Below are 18,130 nucleotides of genomic sequence, written 5' to 3'. Positions count from 1 at the left end.
TGACTAGATGGAGCTTTTGTCAGCAATGTCTCTTCTTTTTAATATGCTATCTAGGTTTGTCATAGCTTTTCTTCCAAGGAGCAGGTGTCTTTTAATTTCATGGCTGCAGTCACCAATGCAGTGGTTTTGGAGCCCAAGAAAATAAAGGCTGTCACTGTCTCCATTGTTTTCCCATCTATTTGTCATGAAGTGATGGGACCGGATGCCATGATCTTTGTTAACTGAATGTTGAATTATTTTAAATTAATTAATTTTAATTAGAGGCTAATTACTTTACAATATTGTAGCGGTTTTTGCCATACATTGACATGAATCAGCCATGGGTGTACATGTGTTCCCTATTCTGAAACCCCCTCCCACCTCCCTCCCCATCATCATCCCAGCACTGAGCACACTGCCTCATGCATCCAACCTGGACTGGCGATCTATTTCACATAGGATAATATTCATCTTTCAATGCCATTCTTGCAAATCATCCCACTCTCGCCTTCTCTCACAGAGTCCAAAAGTTTGTTCTTTACATCTGTGTCTCTCTCTTTTGCTGGTTCATATATAGGGTCATCATTACTATCTTTCTAAATTCCATATATATGCATTAATATACTGTATTGGTGTTTTTCTTTCTGATTTACTTCACTCTGTATGATAAGCTCCAGCTTCATCCACCTCATTAGAACTGATTCAAATGCATTCTTTTTAATAGCTGAGTAATATTCCATTGTGTATATGTACCACTGCTTTCTTATCCATTTGTCTGCCAGTGGACATCTAGGTTGCTTCCATGTCCTGGCTATTGTAAACAGTGCTACAATGAACACTGGGGTACACATGTTTCTTTCAACTCTGGTTTCCTTGATATATATGCCCAGCAGTGGGATTGTTGGGTGGTATGGCAGTTCTGTTTCCAGTTTTTTAAGGAATCTCCACAATGTTCTCCATAGTGGCTGTACTAGTTTGCATTCCCACCATTCTGACCAGCATGAGATGGTACCTCATTGTGGTTTTGATTTGCATTTCTCTGCTAATGAGTGATGTTGAGCATCTTTTCATGTGTTTGTTAGCCATCTATATGTCTTCTTTGGAGAAATGTCTGTTTAGTTCTTTGGCCCATTTTTTGATTGGGTCATTTATTTTTCTGAAATTGAGCTGCAAGAGCTGCTTGTATATTTTTGAGATTAATTCTTTGTCAGTTGCTTTGTTTGCTATTATTTTCTCCCATTCTGAAGGCTGTCTTTTCACATTGCTTATAGTTTCCTTCGTTGTTAAAAAGCTTTTAAGTTTATTAGGTCCCATTTGTTTATCTTTGCTTTTATTTCCATCACTCTGGGAGGTGGGTCTTAGAGGATTCTGCTGTGAATTATGTCGGAGAGTGTTTTGCCTATGTTTTCCTCTAGGAGTTTTATAGATTCTGGTCCTACATTTAGATCTTTAATCCATTTTGAGTTTATTTTTGTGTATGGTGTTAGAAAGTGTTATAATTTCATTCTTTTACAGGTGGTTGACCAGTTTTCCCAGCACCACTTGTTAAAGAGATTGTCTTTTCTCCATGGTATACTCTTGCCTCCTTTGTCAAAGATAAGGTGTCCATAGGTGTGTGGATTTATCTCTGAGCTTTCTATTCTGTTCCACTGATCTATATTTCTGTCTTTGTGCCAGTACCATACTGTCTTAATGACTGTAGCTCTGTAATATAGTCTGAAGTCAGGCAGGTTGATTTCTCCAGCTCCATTCTTCTTTCTCAAGATTGCTTTGGCTATTCAAGATTTTTTGTATTTCCATACAAATTGTGAAATTATTTGTTCTAGTTCTCTGAAAAATGCCATTGGTAGCTTGATAGGGATTGCATTGAATCTACAGATTGCTTTGGGTACTATACTCATTTCACTGTATTGATTCTTCCAATCCATGAACATGGTATATTTCTCCATCTATTTGGGTCATCTTTGATTTCTTTCATCAGTGTTTTATGGTTTTCTATATATAGGTCTTTGGTTTCTTTAGGTAGATTTATTCCTTAAGTATTTTTTTCTTTCTGTTGCAATGGTGAATGGAATTGTTTCCTTAATTTCTCTTTCTGTTTTCTCATTGTTAGTGTATAGGAATGCAAGGGATTTCTGTGTGTTAATTATATCCTGAAACTTTACTATATTCATTGATTAGCTCTAGTAATTTTCTGGTGGTGTCTTTAGGGTTTTCTATGTAGAAGATCATGTCATCTACAAACAGTGGGAGTTTTACTTCTTTTCCAATCTGGATTCCTTTTATTTCTTTTTCTTCTCTGATTGCTGTGGCCAACACTTCCAAAACTATGTTGAACAGTGGTGAGAATGGGCACCCTTTTCTTGTTCCTGACTTTAGGGGAAATGCTTTCAATTTTTCACTATTGAGGATAATGTTTGCTGTTAGTTTATCATATATGGCTTTTATTATGTTGAGGTGTGTTCCTTCTATGCCTGCTTTCTGGAGGGTTTTTTTTGAGGTTTTTTTTTTTAATCATAAATGAATGTTGAATTTTGTCAAAGACTTTCTCTGCATCTATCGAGATAATCATATGGTTTTTATCTTTCAATTTGTTAATGTGATGTATTACATTGATTGATTTGCGGATATTAAAGAATCCTTGCATCCCTGGGATAAAGCCCACTTGGTCAAGATGTGTGATTTCTTTAATATGTTGTTGGATTCTGTTTGCTAGAATTTTGTTGAGGATTTTTGCAACTATGTTCATCAGTGATATTGGCCTGTAGTTTTCTTTTTTCTTTTTTTTTTTTTGTGACATCTTTGTCTGGTTTTGATATTAGGGTGATGGTGGCCTCATGGAATGAGTTTGGAAGTTTACCTTCCTCTGCAGTTTTCTGGAAGAGTTTGAGTAGGATAGGTGTTAGCTCTTCTCTAAACTTTTGGTAGAATTCAGCTGTGAAGCCATCTGGTCCTAGGCTTTTATTTTTTGGAAGATTTCTGATTACAGTTTCGATTTCCATACTTGTGATGGGTCTGTTAAGATTTTTTATTTCTTCCTGGTTCAGTTTTGGAAAGTTCTACTTTTCTAAGAATTCATCCATTTCTTCCAAGTTGTCCATTTTATTGGCATATAGCTGCTGATAGTAGTCTCTTATGGTCCTTTGTATTTCTGTGTTGTCTGTTGTGATTTCTCCATTATCATTTCTAATTTTGTTGATTTGATTCTTCTCCCTTTGTTTCTTGATGAATCTGGCTAATGGTTTGTCTGTTTTATTTATCTTCTAAAATAACCAGCTCTTAGTTTTGTTGATTTTTGCTATGGTCTCCTTTGTTTCTTTTTCAATTATTTCTGCCCTAATTTTTATGATTTCTTTCCTTCTACTAAGCCTGGGGTTCTTCATTTCTTCTTTTTCCAGTTGTTTTATGTGTAGAGTTAGGTAATTTGTTTGATTTTTCTCTTGTTTCTTGAGGTAAGCTTGTATTGCTATGAACCTTCCCCTTAGCACTGCTTTTACTGAATCCCATCAGTTTTGGATTGTTGTGTTTTCATTTGTTTCTATGCATATTTTGATTTCTTTTTTTTGTTTCTTCCATGATTTGTTGGTTATTCAGAAGCATGTTGTTTAGCCTCCCTATGTTTGTATTTTTAATATTTTTTCCTGTAGTTGACATCTAGTCTTACCTCATTGTGATCAGAAAAGATGCTTGGAATGATTTAAATTTTTTTGAATTTAACAAGGCTAGATTTATGGCCCAGGATGTGATGTATCCTGGAGAAGGTTCCATGTGCACTTGAGAAAAAGGTGAAATTCATTGTTTTGGGATGAAATGTCCTATAGATATCAATTAGGTCTAACTGGTCCATTGTATCAAATAAATAAATAAATAAAAAGAAAAAGAAATAAAGTTTGTGTTTCCTAGCTAATCTTCTGTTGACCTATCTATATGTGTGAGTGGGGTATTAAAGTCTCCCACTATTATTGTGTTACTGTTAATTTCCCCTTTCATACTTGTTAGCATTTGCCTTACATATTGTGGTGCTCCTATGTTGGGTGCATATATGTTTATAATTGTTATATCTTCTTCTTGGATTGATCCTTTGATCGTTATGTAGTATCCTTCTTTGTCTCTTTTCACAGCCTTTATTTCAAAGTCTATTTTATCTGATATGAGTATTGCTACTCCTGCTTTCTTTTGGTCTCCATTTGCGTGAAATATCTTTTTCCAGCCCTTCACTTTCGGTCTGTATGGGTCCCTTGTTTTGAGATGGGTCTCTTGTAGACAGCGTATATAGAGGTCTTGTTTTTGAATCCATGCAGCCAGTCTTTGTCTTTTAGTTAGGGCATTCAACTCATTTACATTTAAGGTAGTTATTGATAAGTATGATCCCATTGCCATTTACTTTGTTGTTTTGGGTTCGAGTTTATAAAGCTTTTCTGCATTTCCTGTCTAGCAAAGATCCTTTACCATTTGCTGAAGAGCTGCTTTGGTAGTGCTGAATTCTCTGATATTTTGCTTGTCTGTAAAGCTTTTGATTTCTTCTTCATATTTGAATGAGATCCTTACTGTGTACAGTAATCTGGGCTGTAGGTTTTTCTCTTTCATCACTTTAAGTATATCCTGCCATTCCCTTTGGCCTGAAGAGTTTCTTTCTTTCTTTTTTTTATTAGTTGGAGGCTAATTACTTCACAACATTTCAGTGGGTTTTGTCATACATTGACATGAATCAGCCATGGAGTTACATGTATTCCCCATCCCGATCCCCCCTCCCACCTCCCTCTCCACCCGATTCCTCTGGGTCTTCCCAGTGCACCAGGCCCGAGCACTTGTCTCATGCATCCCACCTGGGCTGGTGATCTGTTTCACTATAGATAATATACATGCTGTTCTTTCGAAACATCCCACCCTCACCTTCTCCCACAGAGTTCAAAAGTCTGTTCTGTACTTCTGTGTCTCTTTTTCTGTTTTGCATATAGGGTTAAAGATCAGCTGTTATCCTTGTGGGAATCTCCCTTGTGCATTATTTTTAGCTTTTCCCTTGCTGCTTTTAATATTTGTTCTTTGTGTTTGATCTTTGTTAATTTGACTAATAGGTGTCTTGAGGTGTTTCACCTTGGATTTGTCCTGTTTGGGACTGTCTGGTTTTCTTGGACTTGAATGGCTATTTCCTTCCCCATTTTAGGGACGTTTTCAACTATTATCTTAAGCATTTTCTCATGGTCTTTCTTTTTAATCTTCTTCTTCTGGGACTCCTATGATTTGAATGTTGGTGCGCTTAACATTATCTCAGAGGTCTCTGAGGTTGTCCTCATTTCTTTTAATTCTTTTTTCTTTTTTCCTCTCTGCTCCATTTATTTCCATCATTCTATCTTCCACTTCACTTATCCTATCTTCTGCCTCAGCTATTCTACTCTTGGTTCCCTCCAGAGTGCTTTTGATCTCAGTTATTGCATTATTCATTATATATTGACTCTTTTTTATTTCTTCTAGGTCCTTGTTAAACATTTCTTACATCTTTTTGATCCTGTCCAGACTATTTATCTGTAATTCCATTTTGTTTTCAAGATTTTGGATCATTTTTACTATCATTATTCTGAATTCTTTTTCAGGTAGCCTCACTATCTCCTCCTCTTTTGTTTGGTTTGGTGGGCATTTATCATGTTCCTTTACCTACTGAATATTTCTCTGTCTTTTCATCATGTTTAGATTGCTGTGTTTGGGGTGGCCTTTCTTTATGCTGGAATTTTGTGGTTCCTCTTTATTGTGGAGGTTCCTCCCTGTGGGTGGGGTTGAATGAGTGGCTTGTCAAGGTTTCCTGGTTAGGGAAGCTTGTAACGGTGTTCTGGTGGAAGGAGCTGGATCTCCTCTCCCTGGAGTTCAATGAAGTGTCCATTAGTGAGTTTTGAGGTGTCTATGGGTTTGGTGTAACTTTTGGCTGCCTGTATTTTAATGCTCAAGTTTATGTTTCTGCGTTGTTGGAGAATTAGCTTGGTATATCTTGCTCTGAAACTTGTTGGCTCTTGAATGGAGCTTGGTTTCAGTGTAGAAGTTCAGTCAGAAGTTCTCACATTTTGGATTTAAGCCGCCTGCCTCTGGCTTTCAGTCTTATTCTTACAGTAGCCTCTAGACTTCTCCATTCATACAGCACTGATTATAAAACATCTAGGTTAATGACGAAAAGATTCTCCACAGTGAGGGACACCCAGAGAGGTTCACAGAGTTACATGGAGAAGAGAAGAGGGAGGAGGGAGATAGAGGTGACCAGGAGGAGGAGAAGGGGTGTCAAAAGGAGAGAGACAGATCTAGCCAGTAGTCAGTTCCCTAAGTGTTCTCTACAGCCCAGAACACCCAAAGAGATTCACAGAGTTGGGTAGAGACGAGAAGGGGGAGGGAGGAGATAGAGGTGACCTGGGGGAGAAAAAGGAGAGTCAAAAGGAGAGAGAGCAAGCCAGTAATCACACTCCTAAGTAAAAATGTGTACCAAAGATTGGATTCTTAAAGGTACAGAGTTGATAACAAATACCAAAAAGCAAAGATTAAAAATCTGGAGTAGAAGTTAGACTTTCAAAAATACAATATTAAAAAAAATTACGATAATTATAAAAAATATATATATGAAATTTGCTTTAAAAATAGGGTCTTTTTTTGCAAGGTAATAGTAGGTTATAAAAATGAAAATTAAATTAGTAATAAATAACTTAAAAATAAAAAAATTAAAAATTAAGAAATGATAATAGTAAAATATATCTAGGAATTTCTCTGGAGCTGTTGAGGACAGTGTGGGGTCACTTCAGTTTCAGATAGTTCCTTGTTCCAGCTTATACTTCTTCTCAAGGTCTATAGACCCCTTCTGATATAGTCAATGCCAGCTACAGAGTTTTAATCTGTTGCACCTGTCACTTCCAAAGCAGGTCCCTGTTCTTTGTTTATTTTAGCTTCCTCTGTTTGCAAGTCTCTTCAGTGTCTAATTTCCACCCTGACACAAGGGGGCGAAGGTGGTTACTTATTTAGGCTCACTTGTTCAGTTGTGCTGTGGGGAGGGAGGAACACTGTGTGGGGGGAGAGCTCATAGTGTATGGACCATGCTGGGTTTGCCCCAGCTCACAACATGTGTGCTTTCCAGGTCTACACTGCTCAGGCTCTTGGTTACTCTGCAGGGAGACTGTCTAAAGTGGGCCCTGGGTTGCGTACACTTCCCAGGTCTAAGCCACTCAGGTTCAGGTTCTCTGGTACTCCACAAGGGCACAGACTCAGCTGGGCCTGCGTTTGGTGCCCTTCCCAGGTGCTTGGTGAGTGCACTCTCCCAGGTGGGCTGTGCATCTTATCACCTTCCCGGTCCCAACCCCTTGGTTTCCTGGGTGTGCAGCGAGAGCACCATCTCAGGTGTGCCGTGTGTCTCCTCTGGTGAGCTGATCTCTGACTGTGACCCTTCTGGCAGATGTCAACCATCCAGGATCCCAGGAAGACTTGGTTAGCAACTGGGAGCCTATTCACAGTTTGGTGGAGGATGCAGTCTCTGGGGCTGAGATTGCCCCTCACCTTCCAGCTCTGGCTGTCGCCCACCCGCCTCCCTGCCTCCAGCTGGGGGAGGGGATGGTCTGCAGCTGGCTAGCTCTCCTCTAGTGTACACTCAATCCTTTGTTCTGTGAGCAGGCCAGGATGTGCCTTAGAGCTTTTCGCAGGAAAGTTCTCTCTCTCTCTTTATTTCTCTCTCTCTGGCTGTCCCACAGTTTGGGTTGCTATCTCACATTAGCTCCCTCAGAGAGTCCTCGGGGCATTCAGGCCTGGTCCTTACCCTAAGCATGCAGCCATGCCTCCCTGTTCAGCCACCGCTCGCTGCTGGCAGACGCAAGCTTCTGGGCTACTTCTTCTCTGGGAGGTGCAGTTAGGTGCCTAATCTGTGGGTGTTTTTTCTTTTTTTTTTTTCCTCCTGGTTATGTTGCCCTCTGGGATCCCAAAACTCTCCCACAGACCCCCTGGTGAGAGGGTTTCCTGGTGTTTGGAAACTTCTCCTCCTTCATGACTCCCTCCCAGGGACAGGTATCCTTTCCTAACTCTTTTGTCTCTCTTTTTATATTTTATATTTTGTCCTACCTCCTTTCAAGGAGAATGAGCTGCCTTTCTGGGTGCCTGGTGTCCTCTGCCAGTGTTCAGAAGTTGTTTTGTGGAATTTGCTCAATGTTCAAATGATCTTTTGATGAATTCGTGGGGGAGAAAATTGTCTCCTGGTCCTTTCCTCCACCATCTTAGGACCACCCTGAATGTTGAATTTTAAGCCAGCTTTTCCACTGTCCTATTTCACCTTCATCAAGAGACTCTTTAGTTCCTTTTCACTTTCTGCCATAAGGATAGTGTCATCTTCATATCTGAGGTTATTGATATTTCTCCCAGCAGTCTTGATTCCAGCTTGTGCTTCATCCAGCCTGGATTTGCACATGATATACTCTGCATATAAGCTAAATAAGCAGGGTGACAATAAACAGCTTTCATGTACTCCTTTCCCAATTTAAAACCAGTCCATTGTTCCATGCCCAGTTCTATCTGTTGCTTCTTGACATGCATACAGGTTTCACAGGAGGCAAGTAAGGTGGTCTGGCATTCCCATCTCTTTAAGAATTTTCCAGTTTGTTGTGATCCACACAAAGATTTTACTGTAGTCAATGAAGCTGAAGTAAGATATAGATCAATTAAAAGAGGGGATGAAGTGGAATCATATTAAATTCTCAAATAAAAGCAGAGAAGGCAGAAAAAGTGGGGGGAAATGTAGAATAAATGAAACAAATAGAAAACAGTTACAAATATATTAATAGTAAACATTAATCCAACTTTATCAACAATCACTTTAAATGTGAATGATCTATTATACAAGTTAAAAGACACAGATAGTCAAAGTGATATAAAACAATATCCAGTCACATTTTGTCTAGAGAAATTCATTTTAAAGATAAAGATTCAGGTAGGCTAAGAGTAAAGATATGGAAAAATTTTTGTTTGTTTGTTTTTTGTTTTTGACTATAGGACAAGGAAATCATTAGGGACACAGAGAGGCATAACATAGTGAAAAATAAGTCAATTCTCCAAGAAAATATAGAAATGTTAAATGCATATGCAACTAAAAACAAAGTATCAGAATATGTGAAGCAAAATCTGATAGAAATGAAAGGAGAAATAGGCAAATCTACTATTATATTTGGAGACTTCACTACCACTCTGGAAGTAATTGATAGATCAAAAAGGCAGAAAATCAGTAGAAAAACAGGTGACTTGAAGAACTCTATCAATCAACTTGATCTACTTGACATTTATAAAATATTCCATCCAACAACAACAGAATACATATTACTCTCAAGTGATATAAAGCATTTATCAAGATAGAACAAATTCAGAACCATTAAACATACCTAAAAGAATAGAAATTATACTGTTTGTTCACAAACCACAATGGAATTAAACTGAAAATCAGTAATAAGAAGGTAGTTAGAGTATCTCTGAAATATTTAGAAATGAAATAACATACTTCTAAATAATTTGTAAGTTAAAGGAAAAAGTCCAAAGAGATTTAAAATATGTAGCTTAGCCTAAGTAAAAATGGAAGTACAACTTAACAAAACTGTAAAGAAAGCAGAGAGAAAAATAGAGTAAAAAAAATCAAAGAAATTGAAAACAGGAAAACAATAGAGAACATCAAGGAAACACAAAATTGGTTTTCTGGAAAGATCAATAAAATTAATAAACTTCTAGTTGGGCTAGCCAAGAGAAAAGAAGACAGAATTACAAATATCAGAAATGAAATAGGAAGCATCACTTCTGATTCCATGGACATTAAAAGGAAAATAGTGAAATACATGCACATGTATTCTACACCTGCAAAGCTCTCCTTCAGAAATGAAGAAGCAATATAAATATTCTCACACCAAAAAAGGTGAGGGAGCTCATCACCACTGAACCTGCCTTACAAGAAATAGTAAAGGCAATTCTTCAAGTTGAAATGATATAATCATACACACAGAAAACTGTAAAACCTCAGCAACAACAACAAAACTATTAGAAATAATGAACAAATTCAGTAAAGTTGTTCCAGAATGACAAGCTTGGGCAGCTGTCTTCCACAGTTGATTTGATATGGACAGACTCTGGCCCACAGAGGGAGAAGGCTAACTTAGTGCCAGGAGTCAAGGTGATGATCCTGAGAAAGGACTAAAAACTCCCACCACAGAAGAAACTGGTCTCCAGACCCATCCTATCCCAGCTGTTAGCCTTGGGAGACCTTGGGGTACGATAGTCAGATGTGGCAGACTCTTGACTTCCACCAGCAAAAGAGATACATTTACATGGAGGTGAGGATTTTGATTTGAGGGGAGCACTCAGGTCAACCAAGGAAGGACTTCCAGACCCTGCCAGGCATGAAAGAGAGGACCCTTATGGAGGGCTGAATTATCTGCCCATCCCAAACAGAGGCTTCCCACAGAAATGTACCCAAGACCCCAAGTAGGAATGTCAGGAACAGGTGACACCACCCTACCCATTCCATTTCTGCAGTGGGCATCTCAGGAGAGAAGGGCCTTCTGAGGGCAGGGGATGCAGGCCCTGGGGAAGATGAGGGTGACCCCAACCTAGAACACACAGGGAGCCATGCAGAGCCCCCTGACCCTGCAATCAGCTCTGATGGACCCCCACAGAAGCCTGTCAGGTGGAGGTTTCCCTTTACTCCCTTCTTGGGGAGGGAAGGCTCCTTATCTGAAGGGTGAGGCATCAGGTGGATCCAGGCAGGGCCCTCAGAGTGCCGCGGTCAAGGTGAAACCTGTGGGGTTTTCCCAGCAAGGTGCCCCTGAGGTGCAGCAGAGGAAGGAGTCCAGGCCCCACAAGAGGTTGGTTGGATTCAAAGTGAGTATTCAGAGCAAGGAGACCAGGCCCACTCAGCCCCTGGCTCTGGCATGCTCTCTCCCTGCCTTCGTCCCTGGGAGACCCCAGGCAAGGGTTCTGGATGTGTCTCAACTTCCACCCCAGGGAACTGAAGCACAGTGGCATCGTCGGTGGGGGACTCAGGGTGGGGAACATGGAGGTGAGGATGCGGAGGAAGGCTCCCACCCTGCCCTGTGAGGCTGAGAGGGCCTCTCTGGGGACCCAGGGGCCCATGACGCCTGCCCCGCCTGCTGTCAGCTCTGAGGCGACCTGAGCTGGGCTAGGGGGCGCTGCGCCCCTCTTTGTCTTCTGACTTGGGTCTCTGGCACCTCAGGGCGATGATGGTTGCAGGATGAAGGAACGGTGGGCTCCAGGTGGGCTGAGAGGTCGAGAAGACCCACAGGAACTTGCCCTTCTCTACCGTCAGAAGTCCAGGGAGGCGCCTCCATCCTCCCGACAACCCCGCCTCCCTGGGGTCTCAGACATGGTGGTCTTCGCCCCACAGAAGCCCTTTCTAGTCCGAGGAAAGGAGTGTTTCTACAGGACCAGAACCCCAATGTAGACAGAGTTGTGCAGACATCGCCCTGCCCCTGCCACAGGCCCCAGAGACCCCGCAGGTCTGTCTGGCAGATTCCTGGCCTCTGCCCTTCTCAGTAGTCCCTGGCAGATTCCTGGCCTCTGCCCTTCTCAGTAGTCCCTGCGAGGTAGCCGCCATGGTCTGAGGGACTCACCCTCCGGTTGGCAGAGGGAGGAGCCCCAGTCCTAGCAGGAGTGGAGACTAGGACTCCAAAGGTAGGAGAGGGAGGCCCTTCAGCTGTGGAGAGATGGATCTCCGACCTCTCCCACTCCTGCCGTCAACCCCAGTAGACTCCAAAGTAGGGTTGCTCCAGTGCCCCGTGTTGCCCGCCACCAGTCCCCCAAGCCCCGCTCTCTTGTCTGGTCTCTGGGAGGCAGAGCCTGGGCCTCAAAGGTTCAGCTGCAGGTCAGCTGAAGGGGAAGAATGCACCCCCATCTGCTGGTCTCATGAGGCTCAGTGCAGCAGAGGGATGAGTCTCAGGCTCTGCCAGGGGTTTCACTGGAGGATGGAGCACGGAGTGGACCCGCTACTGCAGAACAGAAGGGGCTCACGCCTCCCTGCCCCTGCTTTCAGTCATCAGGGACCCAGGGTGTGTGGTTGAGTGTGGTGCCCCTTCACTTTCTCCTCTGCTATCTCAGGGAAGTGAGACCTTAGTTTCAGGAGGGCTACCTCAGGTCAGCAGAGGGAGGAGTTACAAGCCTCAACATAAGGACTCCCGTGAACCCCCTATTAAGAGAGTTGGCTTTCCAGAGTTCATCCAGCCCTTATGTCACCCCAGGTAGGCCCTTTCAGGTGTGGCCAAATGTGGTGCCCCCATCACTTCCTCCTCTTGGTTTGAGGAGTGTGAACTCTTGTTCTGAGACTTTTGTCTCAGAGCAGCAGAGGGTGGGTGCAGGCCTGCCTGGACAGGAGAAAGATGAGGCCTTTCAGTGGGCACTGATGGGACCATCCACCTTGGAACAGTGAGGACATCACAAAGTCTGGCCTTCCCCCTCCTGTTGGTGCTCTGAGTTGGGGGCAGGATTGTGATTGTAGCTGCAGCCTGAGGTGCCCCTTAGCTCCTCTTATACGGATTCACATCATCCTGGGGGTGAAGGCCATGGTCTGAGATGTGTGTCCTCAGGTCAGATAAGCAGAAGAAGCCCAGACAGGGCCAGGAGTCAGTCAAGGTGATGTCCCTGAATGTCTGCCACACCAGAACAGAGAGGACACCACAGTGCCCAACCTTGGACACCCTGCTGTCTTATCTGGAATCTACAGGCTAAGCTGGCTGGTTACACCCTGAGGAGCTTTCTCGGGATTCTTAGGACACAGATCAGTCAGGAAAACAGGAGACCGCCACCCGAGCACTATCTAAGGGGAGATCTGTTAAGATAGCCTTGGTCGGAGCTGACAGGGTTGAGTTTCTCACGTTCTTCCTCTTTTCCTCAGATCAATTATCTCTAATCACCACCTCTTGCCTACGCCTCTGCCTGCCACCCTCAACAACATCACCATGTCTCACAGTCAGAAGAGTCAGAGCCAGAAGCTTGAAGTAGGCCTTCAGGCTGAAAAAGAGGCTCAGGGCCTGGTGGGTTCACAGGTTCCTGTAGCTGAGGAGAAGGCCACCGCCTCCTTGCTCTCTTCTTTGATCCAAGGCACCCCAGAGGTTGTGCCTACTGCTGGGGCACAGAGTGTTCCCCAGAGTTCTCAGGGGGCCTGCTCCTCCTCCACTACCATAGAAGCCATTCCACTGAGCAAATCAAATGAGGGCAGCAGCCAAGAAGAGGGTCCAAACAGCTTCCAGGTTCCCACATTCTTGCTTGGTGATGTGCTAAACAGGAAGGTGGCTGAATTGGTACAGTTGATGAATGCCAAATATGCAAAAAAGGAGCCCATCACAAAGGCAGAAATACTGGAGAATGTCATCAAAGAGGATGAGGATCACTTCCCTGAGATCTTCAGCAAAGCCTGTGAATGCATGGAGATTGTCTTCGGCCTTGAAGCAAAGGAAGTAGACCCAACCAGCCACTCCTATGTGCTCCAGACAACACTAGGTCTCACCTACGATGGGATGCTGAATGATGGCCAGAGCATGCCCAAGACCGGCCTCCTGATATATATCTTGGGTGTGATCCTCTTGGAGGGCAACCGTGCTACTGAGGAGAGAATCTGGCAAGTGCTAAATATGATTGGGGTATGTGCTGGGCTGAAGGATTTCATCTACGGGGAGCCCAGGAAGCTCATCACCGAAGATTTGGTGAAGGAAAGGTATCTGGAGTATCAGCAGGTGCCCAACAGTGATCCTCCATGCTATGAATTCCTGTGGGGTCCAAGAGCCCATGCTGAAACCACCAAGATGAAAATCCTGAAGTTTTTTTCCAAGGTCGATGGGGCTGACCCCACTTCCTTCCCATCATGGTATGAGGAAGCTTTGAGAGATGAGAAAGAGAAAGCCCAGGCGAGAGCTGCTGCTGAGGATGCCACTTCTGCCATGGCCAGCATCTAGGTTCATGAATGACGTTGGTCACATACTTATTGCTGTTTGTTAGATTTTAGAATAAGTATTTTGCTATTCTGTTATACCTGGCATTAGAATAGGAATTTCCTTAGAAACCTGCAAGAGCCCAACAATAAAATAGATGGGATCAAGAAACAGAAGAAAAAAATGTCAAAAGTGGTTATCCTAAGAATCCTATATCTCTTTTCATCTGTTGTTTTATAAAGTTAAAGATATACACTTAGATTTGCTTGGCTAATTAAGCAATGTATGAGAAGTTAAAATCTAATAAATGAGAATCCTGGCTCACTGGCTTATTTGTGCTTATAGGTGGGTCTTAGAGGTGAGAGAAAAGCCTAGAATGGAAAATTGCCCCTGGCAGTTCCTCTGGGATCATGGAGAACCAGAGCCCACTCTCCACCTGGAGCAGGTGTGGAAGATGTCCTGCCTTCTGTCCCCACACCACTAAATACAGTGTACAAACTTGGTGTTCTGTACACATCGTCTAAAAGGATTTCCTGAGAAAAGGCTGATATTTCTTTGAAGCAGTGCCCAGAGGCTAGCACTTTTTCCCTTCTAGGAGAAACAGAGCCCATGGCACTGAAAGGACATTTAATTATTAATAAGTTGTCATCAGTGAAATTTGGTCAACCTTAAGCAAGGGCTAGATCTTTGGTAGGGGTGAAATGAATGAAAATAATCATTTGGATGGAAGAGCAGTTGGGAGGAAGGAAAGGGTTAGTCCTTGACTCAAATTCTGGGAGTTTTTCTGCATTCAGCTGGGGAAGACCACCCAATATCCAAGTTAAAGATTATACCTACTAGCAAGGAAAATTTACTGAGTTTTGTTACAAAGAAACATTTGAGGCTCACTTGTTTCATGTCAGAGAGTGCTGTATATTCTCTGAGATGCCATGGAGCACGCGCGTACACACACACACACACAATCCCAGGAGAATGATAGAGTCTAGGGTCAAAATCATATTAGAATTATTGTTATTATTAAAGGTCCATTAAATACCAGGCCATGTGCTTGACAGTCCCACAAGTCAGGGCTTGTTAAACCCACTTCACAAATGAAGAACCTAAAACTCATATTGGCCACTTGGTCATGGACCCAGTATCACATATCCAGTAAGTGACAAAGCTAGGACTGGATCCCTGGTCTGAATTCACTGAGATCCAAGCTGTCCCCACTCCTCCTAGCCTAAGGCAGACCTTTTGTCTCTTAGTTCATTTCTCTTCCCAGTACTGCATCATGGCAACAGAAAGAAGGGCCCTGTGGCCAAGATACTAAAGGCAGGACTAAAGAAGAAAGGTGATAATGAGAATTAAACTGGATTTCTGGATTGTGTGAGGCCTTAATTTACCTCTGACCCTTGTGCCTGAGCCCCAGGGCTCCTTGAAAGCTGACTGTGCCCAGGAGCTGATACTTTTGCCTGGGGCCTGGCACTTTCTTGCATCACACACCCTTCCAGTGGTCTTCCTTCATGTAGACTTATGTCCAACTCTGGAATGTGGCCTGCTAATCAGCTTATCACTTCCTCTTCTCTAAAGATTGTGCCCTGCTCCCAGTGGAACAGCCTCAAATATTATATCAACATTATTTTGATTTGTGTCTCCCATTTTCTCATTAGGCTAAGCAGAAAATTAATTTAATTCCTCACCCATATAAAGACAGATTTAGGCAGTGAAGTCCTGAGTAAAGGGATGCCTCAGGGCAGGATTTAATGTCAGCAGGACCTTTCCCCTTTGTTTCAAGAAGCAAGCATTGAGCCAGAATGACCAGGAGTCAGGGGAAAAGATCAGACAGGACACAGTCAGCCGGTGAGGGTCGTTAAGCGCATCCTGGCAAGAGCAATTGCCAGAGTCCAGAAAAGAGACCGCCTAGCAAACCAAGTCAGAAGAGGCCCAGACAGGCTGATGGGGCTCTCTGAGTCCAGAGTTCAGGGGCCAGAAGACGAGATGGTGGGGAACCTGCGTGGGTGGTACTGAATGCATTATAAGAATAGGCTGCATCAGCAGATGAATCATCAGCAGACGAATGGATAAGGAAACTGTGGTACATATACACCATGGAATATTACTCAGCTATTAAAAAGAATTCATTTGAATCAGTTCTAGTGAGATGGATGAAACTGGAGCCCATCATACAGAGTAAAGCAAGCCAGAAAGATAAAGAACATTACAGCATACTAACACATATATATGGAATTTAGAAAGATGGCAATGATAACCCTATATGCAAAACAGAAAAAGAGACACAGATGTACAGAACAGACTTTTGGTCTCTGTGGGAGAAGGTGAGGGTGGGATGTTTCAAGAGAACAGCATCGAAACATGTATATTATCTATGGTGAAACAGATCACCAGCCCAGGTTGGATCCATGAGACAAGTGCTCGGGCCTGGTGCACTGGGAAGACCCAGAGGAATCGGGTGGAGAGGGAGGTGGGAGGAAGGATCGGGATGGGGAATACATGTAAATCCATGGCTGATTCATGTCAATGTATGACAAAACCCACTTCAATATTGTAAAGTAATTAGCCTCCAAATAATAAAAATAAATGAAAAAAATAAAAAAGAATAGGCCGGGCACTGTTTACAATAACCAGGACGTGGAAGCAACCTAGATGTCCATCGGCAGATGAATGGATAAGAAAGTTGTGGTACGTATACATAATAGAATATTATTCAGCTATTAAAAAGAATGCATTTGAATCAGTTCTCAGGAGGTAAATGAAACTGGAGCCTACTACACAGAGTGAAGTAAGTCAGAAAGAAAAACACCAATACAGTATATTAATGCATATATATGGAATTTAGAAAGATGGTAATGATGACCCTATATGCGAGACAGCAAAAGAGACACAGATGTAAAGAACAGACTTTTGGACTCTGTGGGAGAAGGAGAGGGTGGGATGATTTGCAAGAATAGCATTGAAACATGTATTTTATCATATGTGAAACTGATCGCCAGTCCAGGTTCAATGCATGAGACAGGGTACTCAGGGCTGGTGGGAGAAGGCGAGGGTGGGATGAGACTGGGATGACCCTGAGGGATGGGATGAGGAGGGAGGTGGGAGGGGGGTTCAGGTTGGGGAACACATGTAAATCCATGGCTGATTCATGTCAATGTATGGCAAAAACCACTACAATATTATAAAGTAATTAGCCTCCAATTAAAATAAATTAATTAATTAAAAAAAAAAGAATAGGCTGGGGAATCGGCATTTGTGGTCACAAATGCTGGAAGTCTCAGTGTGGTCTGAGTGGGTAAGTCAGTTGGAGGAGTGGGCCAGCCTTGTACCAGACACCATGCGTTCACTTCCCCACCACCCATTGTGTCCTATTGGAAAGAGCACAGGTGCTACCCTCCATCATTTGGATGAGCTACGTTTCTTGACACCTTTAAGGGTGCAGGGCACCCTTGTCAATGTCCCTGGATTGGAAGCTGTCTTGATGCCTGCTGGAGGCTTGGGTGTTGCTCCTGTGCAGAGTGAACCCCTCCATAGAAGCTAGGGCTATGTGAGTGAGTGGGGTTGGGGACCGACGTCTACCAGTTGAAACAGGTCAGGGGCACCTGTGAAGAGTGGAAGGCAATGCACAGCCACAAGGAGGGGGCAACTGGAGAGGCAATCCTTGGGACTAATCACCTTAGAGACTCTATGGCTAAAGGGCTAGGCATGGGCATGCATTGAAAAATGATCCAGGTATTGTCCCTGGCTCAGGCTGCCTCCCTTGGTTTCTGAGCTGTTGGGACACTAGAAGGTGGGTGTCCTATGGCTATGACTGCTGGTCTTCATTGCTACCAGATTGTCCAGGACAGAGGATTGGCCTGCATTATCTATCCAGGTGTAAACTGGGGCACTGTAGGACTTAATTCATTTGCTTTCCATTTCTTAGAGATAAGTGTCCTTCATGAACCAATGTCCAATCAGTTGAAAGTTGTTTCATATCTGGATTTTTAGGTTTATCAGGTATGAGTTCCATTCCTCTCACTCCACTGTGGCCAGAAGCAGAAGTTCTATAATCCAAATTTAAAATCTAAATTATCAAGGCATGACAAACGTCCTCAAATTTCAATCTCATTCACATTATAACTAGTATTGAAAGGCTATGGGACACATTTGTATTAATATAGACATACATACAACTAGGAGAATATACAGCAAAATGTCAACAATATATTTCTCTACTGTTGTTGTTCAGT

At 42.8% G+C, this 18,130-nt stretch overlaps 1 protein-coding gene across 1 annotated transcript; it reads left to right on the top strand.

Moving 5' to 3' along the window:
* Positions 1 to 12,935: 12,935 nt before the first annotated feature.
* LOC136154279 (putative MAGE domain-containing protein MAGEA13P) lies at positions 12,936 to 13,928 on the top strand. The gene has a single exon (XM_065916574.1). The coding sequence runs from the start codon at positions 12,936 to 12,938 to the stop codon at positions 13,926 to 13,928; it is 993 nt and encodes a 330-aa protein (XP_065772646.1).
* The last annotated feature ends 4,202 nt before the right edge of the window (positions 13,929 to 18,130 follow it).

This window comes from Muntiacus reevesi, chromosome X (assembly GCF_963930625.1).
Source record: "Muntiacus reevesi chromosome X, mMunRee1.1, whole genome shotgun sequence".
Taxonomy (NCBI): Eukaryota; Metazoa; Chordata; class Mammalia; order Artiodactyla; family Cervidae; genus Muntiacus; species Muntiacus reevesi.
The sequence above is the reverse complement of the archived record's forward strand: the minus strand, read 5'-3'. Positions and strand labels throughout refer to the sequence as shown.